Source organism: Nesoenas mayeri (assembly GCF_963082525.1).
Source record: "Nesoenas mayeri genome assembly, chromosome: 2".
Taxonomy (NCBI): domain Eukaryota; kingdom Metazoa; phylum Chordata; class Aves; order Columbiformes; family Columbidae; genus Nesoenas; species Nesoenas mayeri.
Window position 1 is genome coordinate 931573 of NC_137543.1, and position 27408 is coordinate 958980.

At 58.2% G+C, this 27408-nt stretch overlaps 1 protein-coding gene across 2 annotated transcripts in view; it reads left to right on the forward strand.

The window, feature by feature from the left end:
• The window catches only part of HSF1 (heat shock transcription factor 1), a 71046-nt gene that overhangs the window by 11599 nt on the left and 32039 nt on the right, over positions 1–27408 (forward strand). For both annotated transcript variants that reach the window (XM_080340619.1, XM_080340618.1), the window contains exons 2-4: positions 1822–1930; positions 5763–5899; positions 7480–7604. In XM_080340619.1, the coding sequence (XP_080196745.1) occupies positions 1822–1930; positions 5763–5899; positions 7480–7604 (371 nt within the window). The remainder of the gene's footprint in view (positions 1–1821; positions 1931–5762; positions 5900–7479; positions 7605–27408) is intronic.

The following is a 27408-nucleotide window of genomic DNA, read 5'->3' on the forward strand; positions in this document are numbered from 1 at the left end:
CCAGCACTGCCCCCTGAGGCACTGCACTAGATACTGGCCTCCAACTAGACTCCGCACCATTGACTACCACTCTCTGGCTTCTCTCCTTAAGCCAGTTTGTAACCCACCTCACTACTCTATTGTCTAGACCACACCTCAACTTAGCTGTGAGGATGCTGTGGAGACTGTGTCAAAGACTTTACTGAAGTCAAGGTGACCACGTCCACCGCTCTGCCATCATCCATACACCTTGTTACATTCTCATAAAAGGCTATGAGGTTGGTCAAGCATGACTTACCCTTGGTAAAGCCATGCTGACTGCCCCTAATAACCCTCTCATCCTTGATGTGCCTTGAGATGGCACCAAGGATAAGCTGTTCCGTTACTTTCCCAGGGACAGAGGTGAGGCTGACCGGTCTATAATTACCCGGGTCCTCCTTCTTGCCCTTTTGAAGACTGGAGTGACATTTGCTTTCCTCCAATCCTTGGGCACCTCTCCCGTTTCCCAAGACTTGGCAAAGTCTTAATAAAACCAAACCCTCAGATGCAGCTGCGTCCTCTGAAGGAGTGAAGAAACTCACCCATGGACCAAAACACCCAAACTCTCAACTTCTAATAAACCTTTACCTGGTTTTGTTATTGGCCAGCAGAATCTTTTAAGGTCTGGGGGCCTGTTTTAGTCATCTGAACTCTTGTGAACGGGGCGACTTTGGATCCTGTGTGGGTGGTCGGGGCAGCTGCTTGGCTGATGTTCCATATGTGTGCGATGCGTCGGTGTCTGGTTGGGCTCAGACGCTCTGCCAGCTCCGCGCTGTGGGCCGGCGTTAGCGGGAGCGACGCTGGTCGTGGCGGAAAACCCAGGCCGTAAAACGCGTTCCGAGTGCCTGTGTTGCTTTGCCAGGATGAAAATCCCTCCTCTGGCTGTTTGGCGGGTGCGGATGTTGACAAAGAGTTCCTGCTCCGCGTGCCGGAGAGGGAATAGAAACCACCGTGCTGGAATGGCAGCGCAGAGCTGGACGCTGAGCGGCGCAGATGTGATCCTGACTACTAGTTAAGATCGTCAGAATAGTCAAAATAACTAGTTATCCTGCTTTGTTGGCAATAACTCATCTTCCAAAATCCAGCAGCAGAAGCGCCTCAGAGAGGCAGGAATGCTTCTCGGCTCTTGCCTATTCCTGGTTGTTAAATAAGCATGTAGGAAATGTTTCTCGGTCACGGTGAGGGATCAGAGCTCCTGAAGCTGTGCTGCTCCTGCTGGGCCAGCAGTGGCTCGTTGCTTCCAGCAGCTCGTGGCCACGGGCGCCGCGGGCTGCGCAGCTGGTGCATCATCTGCGCTGACCTGCGGGCCTCTCCGTACCAGCCTCCGTGGCTCCGTTTGCTGGAAACATCGCTGCCTATTGCTGGAGATACAACGACTTAATTAGGACACGTGAGGGAATGAGTAGATTGGCGGTTGTGCAGGCTGAGCTTTGATCTTTGTAGCCTGCTTAACCCCCGGCTTGGCTTTCGGAGCCTTTGGAGAGCTTTGCTCTGCAGGTTCTTGACATTACTCACAGCATTGAGAGTTACTGGCTGCCTGTGGGTCCTCCAGGTGCCTGTGGGTCCTCCAGGTGCCTGTGGGTCCTCAAGGTGTGTGCCTGTGGGTCCTCCAGGTGCCTGTTGGTCCGCCAGGTATGTGTCTGTCAGTCCTCCAGGAGGACTAGGTCTGATAAGCTGTGTTCTAACCTGCGGCCAAGGGACTCAGGAGATGGGGCCGATGCCGATCCCGACCTCACCTGTGCACATTTATCCTTGTGAAAGCAGAACGGGGTTGATAATGTTTCTCTTCTTCTTTTCTTCCAGAGCGGAAACAGCTTCCACGTGTTTGACCAAGGCCAATTTGCCAAGGAGGTGCTTCCCAAGTACTTCAAACACAACAACATGGCCAGCTTTGTACGGCAGCTCAACATGTGTGAGTACCAACGGGGGACGCTGGTTCCCGGCTCGGCCCGTGCTTGCTGCAGGGGGAACGTTGGCTCCAGGGACACCGGGGGGGTCAGCTGGAGAACAGGAGCTGAGGGGAGACCTTCTGAGCTCTGAACTGCCTGAAAGGAGCTTGGAGCCAGGGGGGTCGGGCTCTGCTCCCCAGGAACAAGCGCCAGGAGCAGAGGAAACGGCCTCAAGTTGCACCAGGGGAGGTTGAGGTTGGATGTGGGAACAATTTCTCCCCCAAAGGGCTGTGGGGCATTGGAACAGGCTGCCCAGGGCAGTGCTGGAGTCACCAGCCCTGGAGGGCTGGACAGACGGACACGAGGTTCTCAGGACAGGGGGCTGGGTTATGGTTGGACTCAATGTTGCTGAGGTCTCTTCAACTGAAATGATTCTGCGATCCTGTGATCTCCCGGGTGCTGTAGGAGCAAACCCAATGGGAGCTGGTGTTTCACAGCATCATTTTGGCTGGAAAAGACCCTCAAAGTCACCAAGTCCAACCATAACCCACCCTGTCCCTGCCCCCTGTCCTGGGAACCTCATGTCCATCTGTCCAGCCCTCCAGGGCTGGTGACTCCAGCACTGCCCTGGGCAGCCTGTTCAATGCCCCACAGCCCTTTGAGGAAGAAATTGTTCCTAAATCCAAGCTCAACTTCGCCGTGCTGGGCGCACGAAGAGCTGCTCCCCGCGTGTCTCCACTCTACCAGCCCAGCTCTATTCTCTTTCTCCACGTTCCCCCTTCCCCATTTTCAAAGTTACTCTGTTTAATCGTCCTCTTTCAGTTCGGATGGGCCGGGCAGCGCAGCAAGCCTGGCCGTGCGATGGACGCGGCATCTGTCGGTGTCGGTGCTGCGGTGGGGATTACGGCACAGCCGCCAACTCGCGCCCGTCTGCGCCGCCTCCTCCGCCGCCCCTGGGGCAGCAGCACGAGGGTCCCGTTAACCCCACACCGGGTTCGGGACCAGCCCAATCTGCAGCTGTGGCTGGCGCGGTTACAAGCGCTGGCACGCTCAGCGCCGTTCTCAGCGACGTGTCCTGTGCAGCCTGACCCTGCGTTCTCAAGGATCACCCGAATAACCCCAAACTGCACAATATCACTACAATAACGCGTAATTTCGCTAAATCACTTTCTGCTGCGAGCGCAGGAAGCAATTTTAGTGGTTTTGAACCGCAGCTGCGGACTGAACAGCTCCAATAACAGCGTGGATCCATCCCGACTGCTTACAGGCGCGCTGAGGTCCAAAAGCACTGTGCGCTGGTCCTGAGCGGCTTTTAGGTGTTTTAAGTGTGTGTGAAGATGCTTGTTTTTTCTTTTCAATCATCTTCAGGGGGTTCTGGCTGTTGTGTCAGGCGGACAGCGGTGTTTGCTGTTCTTTATTTCTTTATCTCGCCTTCTCCTTCTGCTGTTAATTGCAGTAATAACTCGGTGGCCTTTCATTTCCCTTCCTTTGTAAGGACTCGTGGTAGAGAACTTGCCCCCTGGGCTACCAAAGGATCGTTATTTGTGTAGCACCCCACAACATCTCTCAATGGCATTGGTGTCCTTAGGAACACCCTCCTTTTGTATTGTCCCCCCTTACCTAATGACTTGGAGGTTGAGGGTGCAGCTCCCAAGGTGAAACAGCATTTTCCCAGCTACAAGAATGGCTTCAAAATCACAAATACGCCCGAAAGCGGAAAACAAGAGGGTTTTTCGGTGGATAAGGAGCTGGAAGAAGCAGCTCTGCTATGGGAAAGCCCATAGGGAAAGCCCATCCAATGGGTGGATGTGGGTGGATTTGGGGTTGGTGATGGGGAAGCATTTGGGAAGACAAGACGGCCAGAAAGGGGACGCCGGGGAGGTGACAGGTCTTTAGGTTCGGGTTCTAGAGCACAGACCCGCAGCTCGATTGTTTGCAGTAGTTATAACCCCGTTTTCGGAACAAATAACCCGGATCCACTCCCCCTCGGCAATAACAGGGCTACTTGCAAAGGACACCTGCGGCAGTTGGGGTGTCCGATGCCGTTTGTCCATGGCGGGGGCCAAGCCGCACGGTGCTGCTGGTGCCCACGGTGTCGCTGCGGTTCTGCGAACCACCCGGAGCCCGGGTGGCTTTCATCGGATATTAGAACCAGAAATTCCATATGGAGTTCTGTTTCTTTAGGTGGAGCGGGCTGTTCAAACAAAAACAGCACTTGAGGCTTTAGTAGAAAGGTGGGTTGACTGTTGAGCGCGATTCCTGCGTCAGGAGCAGCGGCCGCGTGTGCAGAGGTGCCCGCTCTGCCCTGGACCCTCGGGGTGTCATTTATTGACCCCCTGGGCCTTGGGGTCCCCTCCTGCTGGTGGTCAGTTGAGGCTCAAGGTGGCCACGGCGCCCCGGACCGTGCGCGTTATCGCAGGAACCCCAGCTCCAGGCGTCTGCATCGCAACGGGGAGGGCGAGAAGGCGCTGGAATGATGAGCGGGGAGCTTGGGGAGATGCGGAATAACCCATCGTGTTGGTGGCCCCTCGCGTGGTTTTGTCTCCAGGGGGTTTGTGTTGTCATTAATACACAAGATAACAGGCAGCGGTGCTTTGTCTGTGGCTGAGCGCCTGGCTAATTGCTCTCTGTTTATTTATTCACTGGATAAATCAAGCAGGAGCTCGCTGGGTTGGCCTGGAGGCGGCGCTAGAGCCTTGAGTTGAGCCTGGTTGAGCCCTGAGTCTCCTTGCGATGGTACTGGTGGAGAAATTTGGTCAATAGACACATCTCCCTTCTCGCTGCGCGTTGGATTGCTGAGGAGGACGTGTTGACCCGCACGGCCGGACGGGTCCCTGCGCTGGGGTCGGAGCAGGAACGGGGAGGTTGCTTGGAGCCTTTTGCTTTAGTTGCAGTAGCTTCAGAGAATCCCAGGATGTCAGGGGGTGAAGGGCCCTCAAAGCTCATCCAGTGCAGCCCCCCGAAGCAGGAACACCCAGCTGAGGTGACACAGGAAGGTGTCCAGGGGGTTGGAATGTCTGCAGAGAAGGAGACTCCACAACCCCCTGGGCAGCCTGGGCCAGGCTCTGCCACCCTCACCTCGAACAAGTTTCTTCTCACATTTAAGTGGAACCTCCTGTGTTGCAGTTTGCACCCATTGCCCCTTGTCCTGTCCCTGGTTGTCACCAGCAGAGCCTGGCTCCATCCTCCTGACATTGCCCCTTTCCATCTTGATCCCCAGCAATGAGTCCCCCCTCAGTGTCCTCTTGTCCAGCTCCAGAGCCCCAGCTCCCTCAGCCTTTCCTCACATGGGAGATGCTCCACTCCCTGCAGCATCTTGGTGGCTGCGCTGGACTCTCTGCAGCAGTTCCCTGTCCTGCTGGAACTGAGGGGCCACAGCTGGACACAAGATTCCAGGTGTGGTCTCCCCAGGGCAGAGCAAAGGGGCAGGAGAACCTCTCTGACCCACTGACCACCCCATTCTAATCCTCCCTCATCCTCTGTTCTTGCTGCCCCACACCGGGAGCAGCAGAAGGTGCTTTTCCCGTGATCCACGGTCCCCACGCTCCGTGTGGAGCTGCTGCTCGGGCAGGTACCTGGAGCTGCTCTGCTGGGGAAACTGAGGCAGGGGAAGGGCTGAGGGCTGGAGGGACCTTCGCCCATCGCTCCTCCCGCTGGCTGGCGAGGCTCAGCACAAACCCCTGTGCACACTGCCAGCTTAAGGCCGGGTTTCTCACCCCATTTTGGGGATGGGATGGGTTAGAAAGCAATCCCACAGTGACAGAGCGACCGCGGCGTGCTCGTGCCGCTTTCTCTTTCTCAGTTCACGCGTGGCCCGTTGAGCTTTTCTCCCAGCGTCTCCCCTTTGTTTTGCAGATGGCTTTCGCAAGGTTGTCCACATCGAGCAGGGCGGGCTGGTGAAGCCGGAGAAGGACGACACGGAGTTCCAGCATCCCTACTTCATCCGCGGGCAGGAGCACCTCCTGGAGAACATCAAGAGGAAGGTCACCAGCGTAAGTTTCCGCAGCGCATCTTGCTCTAGATGAACTGTTGCAAAGCAGCGGATCCATCTGGAAAGCCCAGGCGTGCTCTGAGGGCTGATGGACATTGAGCAGTGGGTTATGGGTTTATGTTTTCTGGTTTTCTCCGTATTTTCAGCCGTAGTTTGTTACGCCGCTGCCCTGACATCCCCCTCTCCCACTGCTGCGGCACTCGGGCCTCGCAAACCAAATTGCTTCTGAGTTCAGGAGGAAGGGGCGCCGGATTTTCCTGTTGTTTGTGTGGACGAGCAGCATCTGTTGGAGTTTAGCGGGAGGGAGGGAGGTTTGCTGGCTCCTCTGGGAAGGCTCAGAAGCAATTGTGCCTTTCAGGAGGAGGGAGAGCGATCACTAGTTGAGCTGCAGGATTGACTGAAAATGCTTCTCGGAAGGAAAAAATCCATATTATGCGTACAGTGTGTGCACACACAGACACCTGAGGATGTGTTAGATGCGGTAGTGGAAAGACGAAAAGGAAGGATAAAGTACCTGAATTATTTTAAATGTGTGAACCTCCGGCGTATCCCGAATATCAACTTACCCATTTGCCCTTTGAACTCGCAGGTGTGTTGTACAGCAGAGCAGAACGGCAGCGCGGGCCCTGCAGATGTGCACGAGCGCCCGTTGCTATCAGAGTTCCCAAAGTGCTGCGAACTTCCTGAGCTGATTCATTAGTCCCGAAGCGTGGGCTGGGGGAGCCTGCTTTTGTTGTTCTTTTCCAAATATGAACCAAATGAACACATAGAGAGCAGCTCTTGTGTCCATCCAGGGCGCTCTCGTTTGCTCTAAGGCGTTTAGTTCCCCCAGACGTTTTTGTGGCGGGTGGACACGTTAGGAGGATGTGAAGAGATCCTGAAGATGTGTGAGCTCTGGGAGGTGCAGGGACGGGAGCTGAGATGGAGCTGGGATGGAGCTGGGATGGAGATGAGACGTGTTCACCTGCAGCAGCGGGTGGGCCCACAGACATCTCCGCGATGAACGTGCCGACGTGTCATTGCTCCTGAGGATCGTATCGGAAACATCAACTCGGCTGCTCACTCTTCCCCTTTAGCGCTTGTAGTGTGGAGGAGGAGGATGCTGAGTGTGCCGCAGCGAGCGCCGCTGCCCTCCTGCCCCTGGGCTTCTTCTCTAGCCCACTAGACTTCCCTCGTTGCCAGACTGCTCCGCAGCTCAGCACCAGCAGCAGAGGCTCTTGGTTTCCTGCATTTGGTGCAGATGCGCTCTCTGCAGCTCAAAGCGCCAGTTTTAGGGCCGTCACGCACACCCACATCCTGGCCTGTTGCATTCCTGGAGGTTTGTGTGGGTGCTGCCCCGCGCTCGCACCCCAGCACCGTATTTCTGAGCCAAAAAGACCTTTGTTTTGAGGCTGGGCGGAATTTGCCGTTCCCAGAAGAGCGGCTTTGCAGGCGGCTGCTTTCAGCCCCGGGACACAGTTCAGGTGTGAACGCAGCGCTTGGCCTACAGAAGGAAGACGAGTTATTCGCGGCGTCAACTTTGAATCCTCAATAACCATTTTGTAGGGAGGAAACATCCCTGACGTCTCTTTCTGTCTCCAGGTATCCAGTATAAAGAACGAGGATATAAAGGTTCGGCAAGACAACGTCACCAAGCTGCTGACGGACATCCAGGTGATGAAGGGGAAGCAGGAGAGCATGGACTCCAAGCTGATGGCCATGAAGCAGTATGTATGTGGGGAGGGGGTGCCACCGAATGCCACTGTGTCCCGCGGTTCCTGTCCCGAAGCGTCGCTTTCCAGAGCTCAGCTCTCCGCTCCAGCCGTCCCGGGGGTGTCACCGGGGCCGCAACAGCCGCAAGGATCTTTGGAACACCATTAAAACTCGTTCGGGACCCGGTGTCCCACCAGCGCGGTGTGACCTGCTCTGCGGTGCTGGTTGAAGGACGGGGGTGCTTTGGGAACATATTGTACTGTTAGCATGGAGTCCCTCTTAGTCTCCTTTCTTTGCCCAATTTAATTCCGACTTGAACGTGGATAAATGTAGTTTCACCTAAGCTGAAGTTCATGTTCGTGAATATAGCGGCTTCTAAATGTTCTCAGCATCACAAAGTTAAAAGCAATTTAAATATTTTGCGTAATAGAGGCTCTAAAATGTCATACTAGTGGACGTGGCAGCACCGAATCTGTGTGGAATGTTACCAAATCTTTCCAGAGGTTTTCTGTTGAGATCAAGCACCGTCCTGACAGGTGGATATTGAGAGAGTCAGTGTTGGACTTGATGGGCTGAAAGGTCTTTTCCAACCCAAATAGTTCTGTGATTCTGTTCTGTCTTGTCTTTGGCTGCACCCGGGTGTTCAGGTGGTTCGGGATAACATCTGCTGTCTGTCTGTCCATCCCCTGGGCTCTTGGCTTCTGACTCGTGCCCAGTTCAGTTCTCAGCGGGTGCTGCTCACGCTGCGTCACTGGGTCGGGAGGCAAACGCGGGGTCTGGGGTCCCGCTAATAAACCGGCTTTACCGGGAGGGCTCAGGGGCTGCCACTTGTCACCCGGGCACCTTTTCCCTTCTGATCTCTGACCTGCCTGAAAGGAGCTTGGAGCCAGGGGGGTCGGGCTCTGCTCCCCAGGAACAAGCGCCAGGAGCAGAGGAAACGGCCTCAAGTTGCCCAGGGGAGGCTGAGGTTGGATGTGGGAACAATTTCTTCCCCAAAGGGCTGTGGGGCATTGAACAGGCTGCCCAGGGCAGTGCTGGAGTCACCAGCCCTGGAGGGCTGGACAGACGGACACGAGGTTCTCAGGACATGGGGCAGGGACAGGGGGAGGTTATGGTTGGACTCGGTGACCCTGAGGGGCTTTTCCACCCAAAATGATTCTGTGAGTCCCTCAGGCACCTTTACACATCCTGACTTAAAGCTGCTCTTTAGCTTTTTGCGCTGTTCCCCTCCGCGCAGGTCGGAGCGGATCACCCATCACTGGGCTTGATTTGATTTCCCACTGTTTCGAAGGCGCTCGGCAACCAGAGCGAGCAGCCCCGTTCCTATCGGATGGAGCAGGAAAGCGGGCGGGGGCTCAAGGGGACGGTTTCATCAGGGAGGAACATTTCCTCCGCACTGTGATCCACAGCCAAGCCCCTTTTCTTGCATTTCATTACTAATGTCCATGACATTTCATGATGTGTCTGGTGCGTGCAGCCCTCTGGCCCCTCTGCTGTGCATGGGGGGGGAGACGACGCGCTCTGTCTGCGAGTCACTCTGGATGATCCCCAAAATCACCGGGAATGGTTCGTTGTCCCCAAAGCAGGGGGTGTTTTGCTGTGTCCAAAAGCCGGGTCGCAGCACCCAGAGGGGAGAGATGGTGTTTGCCGAGCTCTGCGGGTCTGGGTGCTGGAACGGAGCCGGCAAGGTCAATGAAAACCTTATCGCTGCCTTCAGACCCTAAAGAGCTCGTTGGTCACACGTTTGCACATTGCATTACGTTATCTTTGGGGGTATAACAAGCAACGTTCAGCTAAAGGACACTTTAGCGTGAGATATTAGCAAGACTCGACTAACTGTGCGGCTTCTGAAGTCTAAAGCGGCGGGGTCAGCGGTGTCTGCAGTTGATGATCAAGTCTTTTGCAGGTCATTTTATCTTTGTTATATGAGCAGACCAAGCTAAACCCGTAAGGATTTCCATCCCTTTAGGTGAGCGACTACGGATGGGATTCATCCTGTAAGCGATGCGCTTGGGCTCCGGAAGAGCGGGTGCTCCGGAGCCGCGGCTCGATGGCAGCGGGTGGAAGGTTCGTGTGCTGTCGTTATAGAGCAGTTTGGGGTCTGTTTGCCTTTCCAAGCGAGCGAAGGGACGTCCCCACCGTGGCTTTGGATGCGGCCGGAACAGAGCGTCCTCGCAGCCCCCTGCACACCCCGAAACGAACCCCACGGGGTCTTCAGCAGAATGGACCTGCAAGTCCACAGCAGGATGAACTCAGCCGTCCATGGATCGGGAGCAATTTTTCCCACTTTCTTGGCAAAACAAGCAGTTTGCCGCTCGCCGCGGTTCCTCGTGTCCCCGCCTGAGCCGTTATCACTATGGGCTGCTGTGGAGTCTTCTCTTTTGCACGCTGCTTTGGCCCTTGCAGCGCCGGAGCCCAGCATGCAGCACCCATGTGGACCCTCGTGCTTTCTGCACCCCCGGGCTGTGCTCTGAGATGAGCGTCTCAGCTCGTGTTCAGGATGAGAGCGCCCACAGACGCACGGCCGGCTCTAGCCCGCGTTCCGGCTGCTCCGCTGCCTCTCACCAAAGCAAACATTAGCGTTATTAATTAAACCGGGCTGGAAACCACTAAGTGGAGTGCCTGCAGCAGGGCTGGCGGAGAACTCACAAAGCAAAGCTTCCACTCCATAAGAACCACGGGTGTTGCTTTAGAAAGCCGGGCTGGGTGTTCTCCGTTTGTCCTGCCTGTTGCTCCGGCCTTCGCAGCTCAGAAGCGGGTTGTTCGATGTTCGGGGTTCTCCGTGTCGCTCAATAACCACAGCTTGGGTTGGCGTCTCGTTATCTTTACTCCTTCCCATCTCTTACTAGCGCTGGATCCCTGTGCTCCATGCTGTTCCTTCTCTGGAGGGCAGAGCGCACAAGCCAGTTTTATGTCTTGGAAACTTGTGCTTAAAAATTCTCTTGCTCCCTGAGTAATAACCATCCAATTCACCCGAGGTTGATCTCCTTACCTCTGGATCTGCAGCACATCAAAGCCTCAACTGGCTCTTACCGTCACGTCCTTGTCGCTTGTTGTCAACCTGCCATCATTTTGTGGGCAAAATGACGTGGATTGAGACCTTCAGCTTGTGCCTGTTGCGCCACCGGTTCCCGGTGAACCGCATTGCAATCGGGATCCTGTTGGATGTGTCTTTGTCGCAAGTTCTGCGGGAATAATCCCTGTTAATCCTCCATTGCGGAGGCTCGAAATGCATTAATGGCTCAATCCAGGAACCGTCTGTATCCGCGTGGGATGGAGCAGAACTTCCAGATCGACCTGGTGTTGGTTGGCCGCCCAGCCTGCAAATCTGGGGGTAACACCCCAGTTCTGGCCACCACAGGCTCGGTGAGGAGGAACTCGGAGAAACTCTGGTGCGCGTCGGTCTTGGAGAGAGAAGTTTGATAACAGAGACCTCCCGAATTGTTTCTGCACAGAAACAGAGATTGCAGCTCCCACTTTACCTAAAAACCAGCACCGCGCGTTCAAACGCCGGCGCGGATGAGCCGAAGTTACTCGTGCGAAGTGAACTTGAGCTGGAGATCTGAGCTCTTCTCAACCATGAGTTAGAAGTGGGTTAATTTTGCTCTTAAAACCAGCACGTTTTTTGTTTGGCCAAGCGCGAGGTTGCTACGAATGAGGAATTGAGCTCTGAAAATGAGCTCGCAATGGGGCCAAACGTCCCGCGTTCCTTCTGGTTTGATACGGATGGTTGTACTTGGGGGCACGCAGTCAACTGTTGGCTTTGGAAAAGCCACAACTGGAGGAGCGGAACTAGAGCTGGTGTGGGCAGGGTAGGAACTCTGAGCAACCCTCAGGGACAGAAAATACCAGAGCGAGGGCAAACCTGCTGGGTAACCAGTGCCCGGAGCCTTTTTCACCGGAAACAGAGGAGAATGGGCGCCAATGGGCATCCCTGGAGGAGAGCGGGCGTCCCTGGAGGACAACGGGTGTCAATGGGCGTCCCTGGAGGACAACGGGTGTCAATGGGTGTCCCTGGAGGACAACGGGCGTCCCTGGAGGACAACGGGTGTCAACGGGCATCCCTGGAGGACAACGGGTGTCAACGGGCGTCCCTGGAGGACAACAGGCGTCCCTGGGGGACAATGGGTGTCAATGGGCGTCCCTGGAGGACAACGGGCGTCCCTGGAGAACAACGGGTGTCAATGGGTGTCCCTGGAGGACAACGGGTGTCAACGGGCGTCCCTGGAGGACAGTGGGTGTCAATGGGCGTCCCTGGAGGAGAACGGGCGTCCCTGGAGGACAACGGGTGTCAATGGGCGTCCCTGGAGGACAACAGGCATCCCTGGAGGACAACGGGTGTCAACGGGCGTCCCTGGAGGACAACGGGTGTCAACGGGCGTCCCTAGAGGACAATGGGCGTCCCTGGAGGACAACGGGTGTCAACGGGCGTCCCTGGAGGACAACGGGTGTCCCTGGAGGACAACGGGTGTCCCTGGAGGACAACGGGTGTCAATGGGCGTCCCTGGAGGACAACGGGTGTCCCTCGAGGACAACGGGTGTCAACGGGCGTCCCTGGAGGACAATGGGTGTCAATGGGCGTCCCTGGAGGACAACGGGCATCCCTGGAGGACGATGGGTGTCAACTGGCGTCCCTGGAGGACAACGGGTGTCAATGGGCGTCCCTGGAGGACAGTAGGTGTCAACGGGCGTCCTGGAAGGAGAACAGGCACTGATGTGCATCTCTGGAGGTAACTGCAGCCCAAGTAACTGTCGCTTGAGTGGTTTTATGCGATAACAGAGATGAAAATAGATCAAATTAGACTAGTGATAAGGTCTTAAGTAAAATTTTGATACGGGGAGGATGTGGTTGATCTCACCACTGCAAATGGGAATTGGAGATTCCCCGCCTGAGCCGCAGCTGCACGAGCGAGTGCCCGCGGATGCTGCACCTCGTGCTCTGCACACCCGAATCGCAGCGCTCAGGGCTTTGTGCCGTGAAGAGCCCGCACCACGAAGCAAGCTGTGTGTTCTGAGAAGATTGCGGAGCCCGCTGTCTCGTTCTCCTCACGGCTCGCCCATCGGCCTCTCTCTGTCTTACCCATATTTGAGGAGTCCAACTCCGAGCCTTTTCCCTGTGAGCCCGGTGTGTTGGCAGCACCAACGTGAGCTGGTTGTAACGAATGTGACTCTGTTCTCCGTTTACACTTGTGGCCACCTTGGGAAGTCGCTCCCGGGCTGTTCTGCGGGGACAGTGTGGGGAATGGGGACTGTCCCCATTGCCCGGGGTCAAAACACGGGGCCGTGTCCCAGCTCGTCACCTCTGACCCCCGAGGGGTCCCTTCACAGTCCCGGTGGGGACTCACCCCTGGTTTGTGTCCCCTGACGCGGTGACAGTCGTCTCCAAAGGAGAGGGTGCCGGAGCCACAGAGCTGTTTCCTAGTGCCTGAACCGCTCCGCTCTTCATTGGTTTTTGCTGTCAAAAAGGTGTATTTTGAATCGGGATCCACTTCAGCTAAACACGCCAAGTGTGGTTTATATCAAGAAGCTTTGGTGGCATAATAAAAGGTTTCTGGTCGCAGCTTGTGTGGAATGGAGATCTCGGTGAAAACACAGATGGGCTGAGGCCAGGAGGGGAAAGGTGTGCGGGGGCTTTTGCCGGTTTGAATTAGGAATTTCTCAGTCCCATCCAATGTAATGCTCAGGGTGAAGGTGTTTTTATTAAAGCTCTCAAATCTTCTTCTATTGACTCAGCTCAAAAAGTCCCCCAGAAGAGCCGGGACAGCGATGGGACGCGTCTCCGCTCGTGTGACAGTGGCTGAGTTGCCATCAGTCTCTGGTGCTGGCAGCAGATGATGGAAAAGCCCAGCTTAGGGTAGGAGCACATTCATAGTTGGTGAGCACGTCTGAGGGCGCCGGGAGCCGCGCCGTGGCGTCCCTGCGGCGCGGCGCCGTCACCTTGCGTTGGCTCAGCCTGCGCTTTCCTGCTCTTGGTCTTAGTTTGGGGCTTTTTGTTTGTTTTAGGGTGGGCTTTTGTTGGGTTTGCGGGCGTTGTTTTGTTCTCCGGGCAAACAGGCGTCCCTTGTCTTCTTTGGGTGTTTATGAGACTTGTATTGTTTAAACAAGACGAAACGAGTGTCTGAACTGGCCGTGAGCTTTCGGGGAGGTTTTAACGGCCTTTGGTGCTCGCGGAGTTAGGGTGGCATTGCACCATTTCCTTTGTCCTCTCGGTTACCTCGCATGGAAAGATGCGCAAAACCAGCAAATCTCCCCATTCTGGGCGCGCACAACCCGAGGCTCTTGTGCTGCTGGTGCGGAGCCGCGGTTGGTTGTGCACGGCGGAGCCTCCGGGCGCCCTTCTGCTCCTCCCTGCCCAGCTGCTCCTTCACATCATTAACAGCTCCAAATTACCTCTTCTCTTCTGCTTTCCCCCCGCGTTTATCACAAAGTGAAGGTTTATTGGAGCGTGGGAGGACGAGCCCTGCGGGCCGTTCTGCGGGGATTCACCGAGTCACAGTGCGCAATGTTGGTTCGGCTGTTCCGTACCCCCGTTCCAACAGCTTTGTCAAGCGCACCCCTCGCTTTCCTGCTCGCCCATCCTGGTGCCGCACACACGTCCCGTAACGGGTTGTAACTGCTGCTCTGTCCTGCAGGTTCATCACTGCCCAGCATCGCATCGCTCACCCAACGCCTTCCCAAAATTCCTCGTGCTGGTGTTTGGGGAAGCGTCTCTTTCCACTCTGCTGCACCTTCAGTGTTGCTTATCGGTGCTGAGGCTTTGCTAGAACCGTTCTTAACAGGCCGAGCTTAGCAAGTCTTGATATTCAAAGGGATGGTGTAACTACATGCGTGATTTACCAACAGCCAGGGTGCTTCTGCTCACAAGATGTTTTGTGTTATGAGCGTTACTGTTGATATCTTTTCTATTTCTTTATAGTATTTTAGAGCTGGGAAGGTGCCAGAAGGGCTGCAGGAGACGGGCAGGAGCCTGGGACTGGGTTTGCTCCATCTCCTTCTCCGGGAGCCGCTGCCGTCCCAGGCGTCCTCATGCAACGGGTGCTCATTAATTACCGCAGACCCGGAGCCGGTGATTGACCCGGTGCTCCTGCCGTTTCGTTTGGCTTCCGTTCTGCTTCCTGAGCTTCTGAAGCGGTGACTCAGCCCAGCCAAATGTTTTCCTCTGGACTTTCTAACTTGGAGCTGTTGAGGTTTCGGAGCTGACGATGGCAATTAAAGCTGGCGCTGGGGCCGCGCTGCCTCTCAGGTATAATTCACGTATCCCTCTAATGTTTGTCTCCAGCGCCGGCTCCGTCGGTGTCTTTGTGCGATTCCTGGTGTCCTGTGAGCGGCGCGCGGCTCTGTGAGGAGAGCAGTTCGGTTTACTGGAGGTGCGGCCGCACGCTTGGCTTTTCGGGCTGTGAACAATTCGAGACGACAACGCTGGGCCGTTTAGTGGCGGGTCAGGGGTTTCTGGGAGGCCGTGGCGCTGCCCTGGGATGGCGCCGCGGTCATTGTTCGTGTTACAAGCGTAACAAAACCAGCCTGAATGCCTGGGGAGCTCGAAATGGAGATGCTGGCTCTGCGTTTGGAACTATTTGTACCCACAGGTTGTTTGGCAGGGAGGAAGGAGATCCCTGCCCGTGCCTGTAGCTGCCCCTGCCTGCGCCCTGCCTGCGCCTGCCCTGCCTGCGCCCTGCCCATGCCCTGCCTGCCTGTGCCCCGCCTGTGCCCTGCCCTGCCTGCACCCTGCCTGCGCCTGCCCTGCCTGCGCCCTGCCTGTGCCCTGCCTGCACCCTGCCTGCCTGTGCCCTGCCTGTGCCCTGCCTGCGCCCTGCCCGCGCCCTGCCCTGCCTGCCCCTGCCCTGCCTGTGCCCTGCCTGTGCCCTGCCTGCACCTGCCCTGCCTGCACCCTGCCTGCACCTGCCCTGCCTGTGCCCCGCCTGTGCCCCGCCTGTGCCCTGCCTGTGCCCTGCCTGCGCCCTGCCCTGCCTGTGCCCTGCCTGTGCCCTGCCTGCACCTGCCCTGCCTGCACCCTGCCTGCACCTGCCCTGCCTGCGCCCTGCCCGCACCTGCCCTGCCTGTGCCCTGCCTGCGCCCTGCCCTGCCTGTGCCCTGCCTGTGCCCTGCCCTGCCTGTGCCCTGCCTGTGCCCTGCCTGCACCCTGCCCTGCCCGCACCTGCCCTGCCTGTGCCCTGCCTGTGCCCTGCCTGTGCCCTGCCTGTGCCCTGCCCTGCCCGCACCTGCCCTGCCTGTGCCCTGCCTGTGCCCTGCCTGTGCCCTGCCTACACCCTGCCCGCGCCCTGCCCGCGCCCTGCCCGCACCCTGCCTGTGCCCTGCCTGTGCCCTGCCTACACCCTGCCCGCACCCTGCCCGTGCCCTGCCTGTGCCCTGCCCGCGCCCTGCCCGCGCCCTGCCCGTGCCCTGCCTGTGCCCTGCCTGTGCCCTGCCTGCCCCTGCCCTGCCTGCCCCTGCCCTGCCTGCCCCTGCCCTGCCTGCCCCCTGCCCGCACCATGCCCTGCCTGCGCCCTGCCCTGCCTGTGCCAGCACCTGTGGGGCCCAGCACCGTGCCGTGTCCTGCAGGGCTCAGCGCCGTGCCGTGTCCTGTGGGGCTCAGCACCGTGCTGTGTCCTGCGGGGCTCAGCACCGTGCCGTGTCCTGCGGGGCCCAGCGCCGTGCCATGTCCTGCGGGGCTCAGCGCCGTGCTGTGTCCTGCGGGGCTCAGCACCGTGCCGTGTCCTGCGGGGCTCAGCACCGTGCCGTGTCCTGCGGGGCCCAGCGCCGTGCCATGTCCTGCGGGGCTCAGCACCGTGCTGCGTCCTGCGGGGCTCAGCGCCATGCCGTGTCCTGCAGGGCCCAGCACCATGCCGTGTCCTGCGGGGCTCAGCACTATGCCGTGTCCTGCAGGGCTCAGCACCATGCCATGTCCTGCAGGGTCCAGCGCCGTGCCGTGTCCTGCGGGGCCCAGCGCCGTGCCATGTCCTGCGGGGCTCAGCACCGTGCCGTGTCCTGCAGGGCCCAGCGCCGTGCCATGTCCTGCGGGGCTCAGCACCGTGCCGCGTCCTGCGGGGCTCAGCGCCATGCCGTGTCCTGCAGGGCCCAGCACCATGCCGTGTCCTGCGGGGCTCAGCACCATGCCGTGTCCTGCGGGGCTCAGCACCATGCCATGTCCTGCAGGGTCCAGCGCCGTGCCGTGTCCTGCGGGGCTCAGCGCCGTGCCGTGTCCTGCGGGTCTCAGCACCATGCCGTGTCCTGCAGGGCTCAGCACCATGCCGTGTCCTGCGGGGCTCAGCACCATGCCGTGTCCTGCAGGGTCCAGCGCCGTGCCGTGTCCTGCGGGGCTCAGCGCCATGCCGTGTCCTGCGGGGCTCAGCACCATGCCGTGTCCTGTGGGGCTCGGTACTGCCCAGGACGCCGCGAGCTCTTCCCCCCCAAAGCCCCAGCACTTTTCCAGGGCCCCGGTCGCTCACCGAATTGAAAGGTTAAAATTCCTCTGGACAAAACTGAACCTGAAGAGCCGCAAGGATCTGGCCTTTCGCAGCACAATCCCTCTTCCCCAGAATTAGTTTACCGTCTGCAAGCCCCCAGTAAATCATACCAAACCGTTCTGGCCCGTGCAGCTCGCTCGATGCTTTCAGGGTTCCAAAAGCAACATATATATTATGGTTTGACGCTGACCTAAGGGGATAGAGTTTGCATTACAGCATTTGTTGAAAAGATTGAATCCATCAGCGTTAGGTGAGAGAAACGCTGAGCTAGGCCGGAACAAAGCCAACGAGGCGATAGCCAAGTTTAGTCACCGCGCTCGGAAAAGCCTCATTACCAGCAGCCCTCCCACCTTCGGGGAGCAAGGTGCTCTGCTTCAGACCCGCTCCAAACCCCCTGGGCGTTAGTCCTGGGCTTAGCATTAGGCAGAACTTTACAACCCTGGTTCTCTCTTCACCTTTTGCTCAGCAGCCCCGCGAGCGCCAGTGGTTTGTTCTGCATGTCTGGGCTGGCCTGGAAAAACCAAAGCCCGGTCTGTGTAGCAAAGACGTCAGGTTTGTAAGGTGATCTGCTGGGAAGCGGCCGACCGAGTGTTTCCGGTGGTTCCCGCCGTGCTGTACGAGCTTGGCGGATCCCGAGTCCCACTCGTGGTCCTGGAGCCGCGTTGGGAGCGGGGGACGTGGGGGACGTGGTCCCCGGAGCCGCGTTGGGAGCGGGGGACGTGGGAGATGTGGTCCCAGGAGCCGCGTTGGTAGCAGGGGACGCGGTCCCCGGAGCTGCGGTGGGAGCAGGGGATGTGGTCCCGGAGCCGCGTTGGGAGCGGGGGATGTGGGGGACATGGTCCCCGGAGCCACGTTGGGAGCGGGGGACGTGGTCCCTGGAGCCACGTTGGGAGCGGGGGACGTGGTCCCTGGAGCCGCGTTGGGAGCGGGGGACGTGGTCGCGGAGCCGCGTTGGGAGCAGGGGACATGGTCCCTGGAGCCGTGTTGGGAGCGGGGGACGTGGTCGCGGAGCCGCGTTGGGAGCGGGGGACATGGTCCCTGGAGCTGTGTTGGGAGCGGGGGACATGGTCGCGGAGCCGTGTTGGGAGTGGGGGACGTGGTCCCAGAGTCGTGTTGGGAGCGGGGGACGTGGTCGCGGAGCCGTGTTGGGAGTGGGGGACGTGGTCCCGGAGCCGCGTGGTCCCCAGAGCCGTGTTGGGAGTGGGGGACGTGGTCACGGAGCCGCCTTGGGAGTGGGGGACATGGGGAACGTGGTCCCCAGAGCCACATTGGGAGCAGGGGACGTGGTCCTGGAGCAGTGTTGGGAGCGGGGGACGTGGTCCCGGAGCCACGTTGGGAGCGGGGGACGTGGGGGACATGGTCCCTAGAGCCATGTTGGGAGTGGGGCACATGGGGGATGTGGTCCCCAGAGCCATGTTGGGAGCGGGGGACGTAGGGGACGTGGTCCCCGGAGTCGTGTTGGGAGCGGGGACGTGGTCGCGGAGCCGTGTTGGGAGCGGGGGACGTGGGGGACGTGGTCCCCGGAGTCGTGTTGGGAGCGGGGGACGTGGTCTCGGAGCCGCCTTGGGAGCGGGGGACGTGGTCCCCGGAGCCGCGTTGGGAGCGGAGGATGTGGTCCCGGAGCCGTGTTGGGAGTGGGGGACGTGGTCCCGGAGCCGCGTTTGCAGCAGTTCACTCACCATGGGCCTTGGAACCGGGTTTAACTGTGGGTTTTACACACACGTCTGTTTACGGGCAAAGTTGGAAATAGGCCCCAGTAGTGAGCGCGGGACCAGGGCTGCACTGCTCACCGGTTGTCTGTCTGTCTGTCACCCAGCCCTGGCTGTGTGTCTGTCACCCAACCCTGGCTGTCTGTCTTTATGCCACCCAACCCTGGCTGTGTGTCATTCACCCCGGCTGTCTGTCACCCAAACACTGTCTGTCTCTCACCCAGCCCTGTCTGTGTGTCTGTCACCCAGCCCTGTCTGTCCGTCTTTCTGCCACCCACCCCTGTCCGTCTGCATATGCAGTTGCTCAGGACACGTCCCACACGCAGCAGGTGAAATACACTCAACCTGAGGCTTTTTCCCAACGTATTTCCCCTTCTCCTCCTCGCCGTGCGCCCGCGGTGCTGCTGGCAGCGGGAGGACGTGCCGGGGAAGATCCGGCGCGTGGAATGGGACAGAGGTGGCTGCAAAGGGGCCTCATCCTGCCCAAAACCTCCCAGCTGCCAGGGAAGCACGTTGGGCCGGCTGCTTTGGTCCCGGCGCAAAGCCACGTGGATGTTTCCTCCGCTTCCCGTGGGCAAAAGAAAAGTCAAACTCAGCTGTGGGCAAACAACCGCGGCTGTGCCCGTGCTGTCCGCACGCAGACCTTTACCAAAAGAGTCTTGTGGCGGCAGTAGCGATCCGTGCTGAGCCCGCTGGACTCGCGGGATGGGGGAGCATCCTGTCCTCAGGGGCCTCGTCCCGCTGCAGCTGAGCAGCCGCGACGTCGCTCTGCATTGAAAGAGCCTTTTCCTTTGTGCGGCGGGTCGGGGGGGCAGCTGGCCGGCACCTGCGTGTCCCCGCGCCCTCCGCCGCGCTGCCCCCCGCGTGTTCGCTGCCTGCTTCCTCCTGAAAGAAACGGCCTTAGGATTAATTACAGCCCTGTTGATGAGAATCTCTATCAAGGCTCCACTTCTCAGTTCACTGGTGCTCGTCAGGAAATAACAGATTAGGATTTTTGCTTCGTTGCGGAGTTTCCTTTTCAAAATAGGTGGGAATGCAGTGAGCGGAGTTCAGTGGGGACGTGCTCCTGGTTTTGGGTGTGAGACATCAGCGTCAGGGCACTGGGTTCTTGTGCAGAGATCTGCATGGCCAGCGGTGTCGGGGGTGCAGCAGAGGGACCCCCCTGCACATGGGGGTCACAGGAGCTCGGGAGCACGAGTGTGATGGAGACTGAGGGACCTGGGGGTTCAGCTGGAGAACAGGAGCTGAGGGAAGACCTTGTGATCTCTGAACTGCCTGAAAGGAGCTTGGAGCCAGGGGGGTCGGGCTCTGCTCCCCAGGAACAAGCGCCAGGAGCAGAGGAAACGGCCTCAAGTTGCACCAGGGGAGGTTGAGGTTGGATGTGGGAACAATTTCTTCCCCAAAGGGCTGTGGGGCATTGAACAGGCTGCCCAGGGCAGTGCTGGAGTCACCAGCCCGACAGACGGACACGAGGTTCTCAGGACAGGGGTTGGTATATGCTTGGACTCCATGATCTGGATGGTTTTTTCCACCCAAAACGATTCGGTGATTCTACTCTGCTAATGGACCTTCCTTCACCCCGTTTCCCGTAATCCAAGGGAACAGTGGGCTCTGGCTTTCGGCCGTTGCTGGGCTGTGCGTGGAGGAAGGACCCTGAGGTGCCACCCGTGTCCCTGGCCTCACTCACAGGTGGAGGTGACAGTGACAGGCTGCCCCACCAGCTACTCTTTTCGCTTTGGGTAGTAACCATATTAAAGCTGGAGCATCTGCCCCTTTGGAAAGGAGGTGGCGAGAGCATTTGCGGTGGAAGGGGAACGCGGCTCCTGGAACTCAGTGCCCATGAAGCGTCATTTTGTGGAAGGAGAAGTCCATGTTTGGTGTGAGCCAGGCTCCTTCTGCCTTCGTTTCATTCCTTCTCATTAGCAAACAGGCAACGAACAGCAAGTGTTTATTCGACAATTTTGCCACCCATGACTTTTGTAGACGCGTCTCGTGCAGTCTGAAGAGCCGCACTGTGGAACCTCATTCCCCGTATGGAAAGTTCTGGTGCCTTTTGAGTCGAGAATGAACCGTACCCCGTGTTGAAGGTGCGGGCGGTCAAGAATGAACTGTATCCGGTGCTCAGGGTGCGGGCGGTCGGGAATGAACCATACCCGGTGTTGAGGATGCGGACGGTCGAGAATGAACCGTACCCGGTGCTCAGGGTACGGGCGGTCGAGAATGAACCGTACCCGGTGTTGAGGGTGCAGGCGGTCGAGAATGAACCGTACCCGGTGCTCAAGGTGCGGGCGGTCGGGAATGAACCGTACCCGGTGCTCAAGGTGCGGGCGGTCGAGAATGAACCGTACCCGGCGCTCAAGGTGCGGGCAGTCAAGAATTAACCATACCCGGTACTCAAGGTGCGGGCGGTCGGGAATGAACCGTACCCGGTGTTGAGGGTGCGGGCTGTCGAGAATGAACCGTACCCGGTGCTCAAGGTGCAGGCGGTCGAGAATGAACCGTACCTGGTGCTCAAGGCACGGGCACCTTCTGAATCTCTCCAGCATTATTTTGGTGTTCCGCATACCACAGGAAGACTTTTCGGGATGAGAACAATGAGCTATTGGGATGATGTCCTCGGGGCAGCGGTGGCTTCCCCAGCGCTGGACATGCTGAAGGTTCAGCTGGGCAGGGCGCTGGGCCAGCTTGGCTAGACCAGGCTTTGCCAGGTTGGACCAGGTGATCCTTGAGGTCTCTTCCAACATGGGATTCGATGATTATCTGTGCATAATTGTTTCCCAGAGCCTCAAAGGAAGGGGATACCTGTGTGTCCAGGCATGGCCGCGGTGCGGTTTGGCTGTCCCTAATTCTCCGTCTTTCCGCTGGTGCGCCGTTGGCCGAGCTCCGTCTCTCCCAGCCGCACTGAGACTGTGGTCTGCGCTTTTATGACCTCTAAATTGGACAATTGTAATGTGTTGTTTTACGGCCTTCCTGCGCAAAGGTTGCGCCGGCTCCAGCTGTTCGGGGACCACGGCCAAAACACTTTCCTACCGTGGCCTCCGCATGTCGGCTGGTCCCGGGGGCCCCGCGCTGGCTCCAGCTCAAACATCAGCTTGATCTTAACATCGCTTTGATGGCTTATAATGCTGAGTGTAACAGGGGATCTGTGCGTTTTGTCTACACTGCTGCTTTTTATGAGCTTTAGTCACTGCTTGAGATCATCTGAAGTCGGTTTTATTGGTCGTTCCAAACCAGAGGTTAAAGACCTGTGGAATACTCATTTTTCAAGGCAGCGATCTCAATCTGAAATTAATTACCGCCACAGGCTGATGTTAAAATAACCCAGCACAACTGGCATTTCTGAAGCCTGGTTTGCAGGTGAGCTCCTGGCCAGCTGGCTGTGTTGATGGTGGTAGCAGGGTGTTCTCCTTTCCCCGTGCACTCTTCTCTCTGGCAGCACCTGCAGAACTTGCATATCTTCCCATTTCGCACCGTCCTTCCTGTCCCCCGTTGCCCAGCATGTCCTGTTCTCCATGCCCCAGCTTCACTGGTCTTTCTTAGGTTATTCTGGAGGAACCAGGTTCCAGTATAAGCTAGAGAATGACCTATTAGAGAGCAGCGTAGGGGAAAGGGACCTGGGGGTCCTGGGGACAGCAGGGTGACCATGAGCCAGCACTGGGCCCTTGTGGCCAGGAAGCCAATGGGACCTGGGGTGGGTTAGAAGGGGTTGGTCAGTAGGTCAGAGAGGTTCTCCTGCCCCTCTGCTCTGCCCTGGGGAGACCACACCTGGAATCTTGTGTCCAGCTGTGGCCCCTCAGTTCCAGCAGGACAGGGAACTGCTGCAGAGAGTCCAGCGCAGCCACCAAGATGCTGCAGGGAGTGGAGCATCTCCCGTGTGAGGAAAGGCTGAGGGAGCTGGGGCTCTGGAGCTGGACAAGAGGACACTGAGGGGGGACTCATTGCTGGGGATCAAGATGGCAAGGGGCAGTGTCAGGAGGATGGAGCCAGGCTCTGCTGGTGACAACCAGGGACAGGACAAGGGGCAATGGGTACAAACTGGAACACAGGAGGTTCCACTGGAAGAGGAGAAGCAACTTGTTGGGGTGAGGGTGTCAGAGCCTGGCCCAGGCTGCCCAGGGGGTTGTGGAGTCTCCTTCTGTGCAGACATTCCAACCCCCTGGACACCTTCCTGTGTCACCTCAGCTGGGTGTTCCTGCTCCATGGGGGGGTTGCACTGGATGAGCTTTGGGGTCCCTTCACCCCCTGACATTCTGAGATCCTGTGAACCACACCATGTTTGTTTCCTCTCTCCATACGCACCTGAAATAGTTCAGAAAAACGTATTGAATGTAGCAGATTCCACTGGTTCATCAGGAGGAGGAAGAACGGTGTGGCGCCAAACGGAATTACTTTTGATGTTGGATTGACATCCCTATTTCTCTCATAATGTGCGAGCGGGGGTTACCGTGATGTGGCCGAAGCTCAGTGCTTGTCTCACATTATATACTCAGGTCCCAAGCGCAGCTTAACCCTGCGCTCAGGGCTGAGGAGACCCCTGATGCTCACGGATCGGGTCGGCGTGAGCTGCTTTTGTGGATGGGTTCTTTAGCAAAGCTTCCCGTGGTGCGGGAGCCGCTCTGCTCGTCGCTGCAGCCGAGAGCTGATGATGTGTCAGCGTCCCGAGATAATGAGCTTTTTAATTGACCTGCGGGTTTATTTGGCCAGACGGTTCCTATTTATTGACGCTAAAGAATGTCTCTTCTCCTTGTTGTATGAACCGGTGCTGCCTGAGCGTTCTGCCGAACTTAAAATTGTTTTAAAAGGTGGTTTAATACCAGCTGGGTCCATCCCCCAGGTTTAGGGAGCAGGCGAGTGCTTTTTGAGGTGACGTTTGGCACTAAAACCTCCATTTCTGCAGCTCCAGAGACCTGTGCTGTGTTCTCCCAGACCAACATTCCTCTGCTGGAGCTTCTCTGCTCCATTCGTGACCAGTTCCAGATGTGTCCCGGGTCAGCCCTGTTCCCCCAGCTGTCCTGAGTGCTTTGCAGAGCTCTTTCCACATGTTCTGCTTGAAAATTGAGATGAAATCCTCGCTGGGCACTGCTTGGCTCCATTCCTCTGCAGCACAAGGCTCCGCGGCTTTCTTGGAGCAAGCGAAGGGGTCAGCAGCGCTCGAGGGCCGTGACCCGTAAATCCTGCTCTGCTGCGGTAAAAGGTGCTACGGGTACCAACGCAAAGCGAAACCGGGTGAGGAAATCAGTATAAAAGTCAGGGAAATCACTGTTATTGGGAAGGTCGGACTTTCCTCTAAGCTCAGCTTGTCTTGCTCCCTCCTCGTGTTGCTGAAAAGCAACCAAGAAGTGTGGGTTTGTGCCTGACTCGTTGGGCAGCTGGCATTAGGGCTCAGAACCAAACCTTTTCCCTGCCTATCAGGTGCGTTACGTTACGAGTTTTGAAAAGCGCTTTTATGTTCCCGTCGCGCTCCTTGGTGCCGGTGCCACCGGCGTGTTCGGCGCTCCACAAGCTGTGCTGGGAGCCTTGCAATGGCGGCGCTTGGTTTGCATCCCCGGCCGGTCAGCAGGATGTATTCAGTCATTAATCATTAATTGTTAATATTCTGTATTCCTGAGCTGTTTCCAGGCTGTAAAGCAAGAGCCATCTACAGGTAATTCACCCTGTTCCAAGAGGGAACCCCCAACGTTGTACCTGCTGGAGGGTCCGGATCCCGAGCGCTCGAGCCAGGATTCGGATTGCTTTGGTAGTTGGGTAGCTCATTGAGTGCAGAGTAAGACACAGCTGCTCCCCCCACGCACGACTGGTGTTACTGGGAATGGACACCTACAATGACTGGTGTTATTGGGAATGGACACCTGCGCCGGCTGGTGTTACTGGGAATGGACACTGGCAATGACTGGTGTTACTGGGAATGGACACGTGCACTGGCTGGTGTTACTGGGAATGGACACTGGCAATGACTGGTGTTACTGGGAATGGACACCGGTGCCGACTGGTGTTACTGGGAACGGACACCGGCAATGATGAGTGTTACTGAGAATGGACACCTGCAGTGACTGGTGTTACTGGGAACGGACACCTGCAGTGACTGGTGTTACTGGGAACGGACACCTGTGCCGACTGGTGTTACTGGGAATGGACACCGGCAATGACTGGTGTTACTGGGAATGGACACGTGCGCTGGGAGCCCCGTCCTGCCCATGGCGGTCTCTGCCGGGATGGCTGGGCTGCCCCGAGCTGTCGCTGACCTTGGACATGCCGCGTTCCCCAGGACATACCAGCCCTGCGGACGTTGGAACGTGGCCCTTGGTTCACCTGCGTTGTCCGGGTGTCACGGCGGCAGGACAGTCCCCAGAGCCCGCGGGTGGCATCCAGTGTTGATCTTCAAACAAGAGCCTAAATCCCAGAATCCCAGAGTGTCAGGGGGTGAAGGGACCCCAAAGCTCATCCAGTGCAGCCCCCCTGGAGCAGGAACACCCAGCTGAGGTGACACAGGAAGGTGTCCAGGGGGTTGGAATGTCTGCACAGAAGGAGACTCCACAACCCCCTGGGCAGCCTGGGCCAGGCTCTGCCACCCTCACCCCAACAAGTTGCTTCTCCTCTTCCAGTGGAACCTCCTGTGTTCCAGTTTGCACCCATTGCCCCTTGTCCTGTCCCTGGTTGTCACCAGCAGAGCCTGGCTCCATCCTCCTGACACTGCCCCTTGCCATCTTGATCCCCAGCAATGAGTCCCCCCTCAGTGTCCTCTTGTCCAGCTCCAGAGCCCCAGCTCCCTCAGCCTTTCCTCACACGGGAGATGCTCCACTCCCTGCAGCATCTTGGTGGCACCGAATGTTCATTTGAGCAGAGGGACAGTTTGCAAGACACCACGAGAAGGGTCCGGGTCAGGATTTAACTGCAAACGAGGGTTATACAGATGCAGAACAAGGACTTACAAGGTGACAAGGTGTCAAACCGTGGAATAGTTTGCATTGGAAGGGATTACGGCGACGTGCAGGTTCCTCAGCAGGGAGCGGGAGGGGAGCTCTGGTGACAATGACAGAGCCCAGGGAATGGCAGATGTGCCGGGGGGTCAGTGGGACATGGGGAAAAGGTTCTTCCCCAGAGGTGCTGGACACTGAACAGGCTCCCAGGGAGGTGTCACAGCCCCACTAACAGTGTTCAAGAGACTGGACACCGTCCTCAAACACATAGGGTGAGCTGTGGGGTGTCCTGTGCAGGGACAGGAGCTGGAACCCACGATCCTGTGGGTCCCTGCAGCTCAGGACACTATAATTCAAAAGTCATCTATTCCAAACCAAAGCTCCCGCTGCTGCAGTTTGTGTCGCTGCTGTTGCAGAGGAGCCGGCGGCCCGTGCGCTGCTCCCCACAGCATCCTCTGCCCCCTCGGTCCAGGTGATGCCCGGCACTTCATGCTCCTCGCTGGACGTGTTGTTCTTTGTGTGCTTTTCCTGTCCCGTGACTCCTGGGATGTGGCGGCAGAGCTCTGCATCTTAATGCCGCCGTGTCTGGAGAAGCGCGGCCCTTTGTTCGCGGCGGACGTGCCAGCTGCCGGCTTCAGCTGATATCGGGAGGGAGAGGGAACAGTTGCTGCCTGTTCGCCTCCGCTTTGTCCTTTGATTCCGCTGCTCTGGGCCACCGGGGCGGCGTTTTACAGAGCCGCTCGGTTGCCGTGTCGCCGTCTCGGCGCAGCACCGCTCGGCTCCCTCCTGCGCTTCTCTGGCCGCGCTGCTTCGTGTTGCGCGGGGAATCTTCATCTGGCCCCGCGTATTGCTCTTATCCCATATTGTACCAGCCCCAGCGTGGCCAGCGGGACAGCGCGGTGTCCGTCCCTGTGCTGGGCACCGGGGGGCAAACCGAGAACCCTGGGGGCAGCTCTGGCCCCTCAGTTTAGGGATCAAAATGGCGGCCCCAGGGGTGGCGGGATCACCTCAGCGCGCAAAATGGCGGCCCCAGGGTGGCGGGATCACCTCAGCGCACAAAATGGCGGCCCCAGGGGTGGTGGGATCACCTCAGCGCACAAAATGGCGGCCCCAGGGGTGGTGGGATCACCTCAGCGCACAAAATGGCAGCCCCAGGGGTGGCGGGATCACCTCAGCGCACAAAATGGCGGCCCCAGGGGTGGTGGGATCACCTCAGCGCACAAAATGGCGGCCCCAGGGGTGGCAGGATCACCTCAGCGCACAAAATGGCGGCCCCAGGGGTGGCGGGATCACCTCAGTGCACAAAATGGCAGCCCCAGGGTGGTGGGATCACCTCAACGCACAAAATGGCGGCCCCAGGGGTGGCGGGATCACCTCAGCGCACAAAATGGCGGCCCAGGGGTGGCGGGATCACCTCAGTGCACAAAATGGCGGCCCCAGGGGTGGCGGGATCACCTCAGCGCACAAGATGGCGGCCCCAGGGGTGGCGGGATCACCTCAGCGCACAAAATGGCGGCCCCAGGGGTGGTGGGATCACCTCAGCGCACAAGATGGCGGCCCCAGCGGCACCAGAATCACCTCAGGGTTCAGAATGGCGGCCCCAGGGGTGGCGGGATCACCTCAGGACAAGAAACCCTTGAGGTGCTGGAGCAAGTGCAGAGAAGGGAGCGGAGCTGGTGAGGGGCTGGAGCACAATGTGATGGAGACTGAGGGACCTGGGGGTTCAGC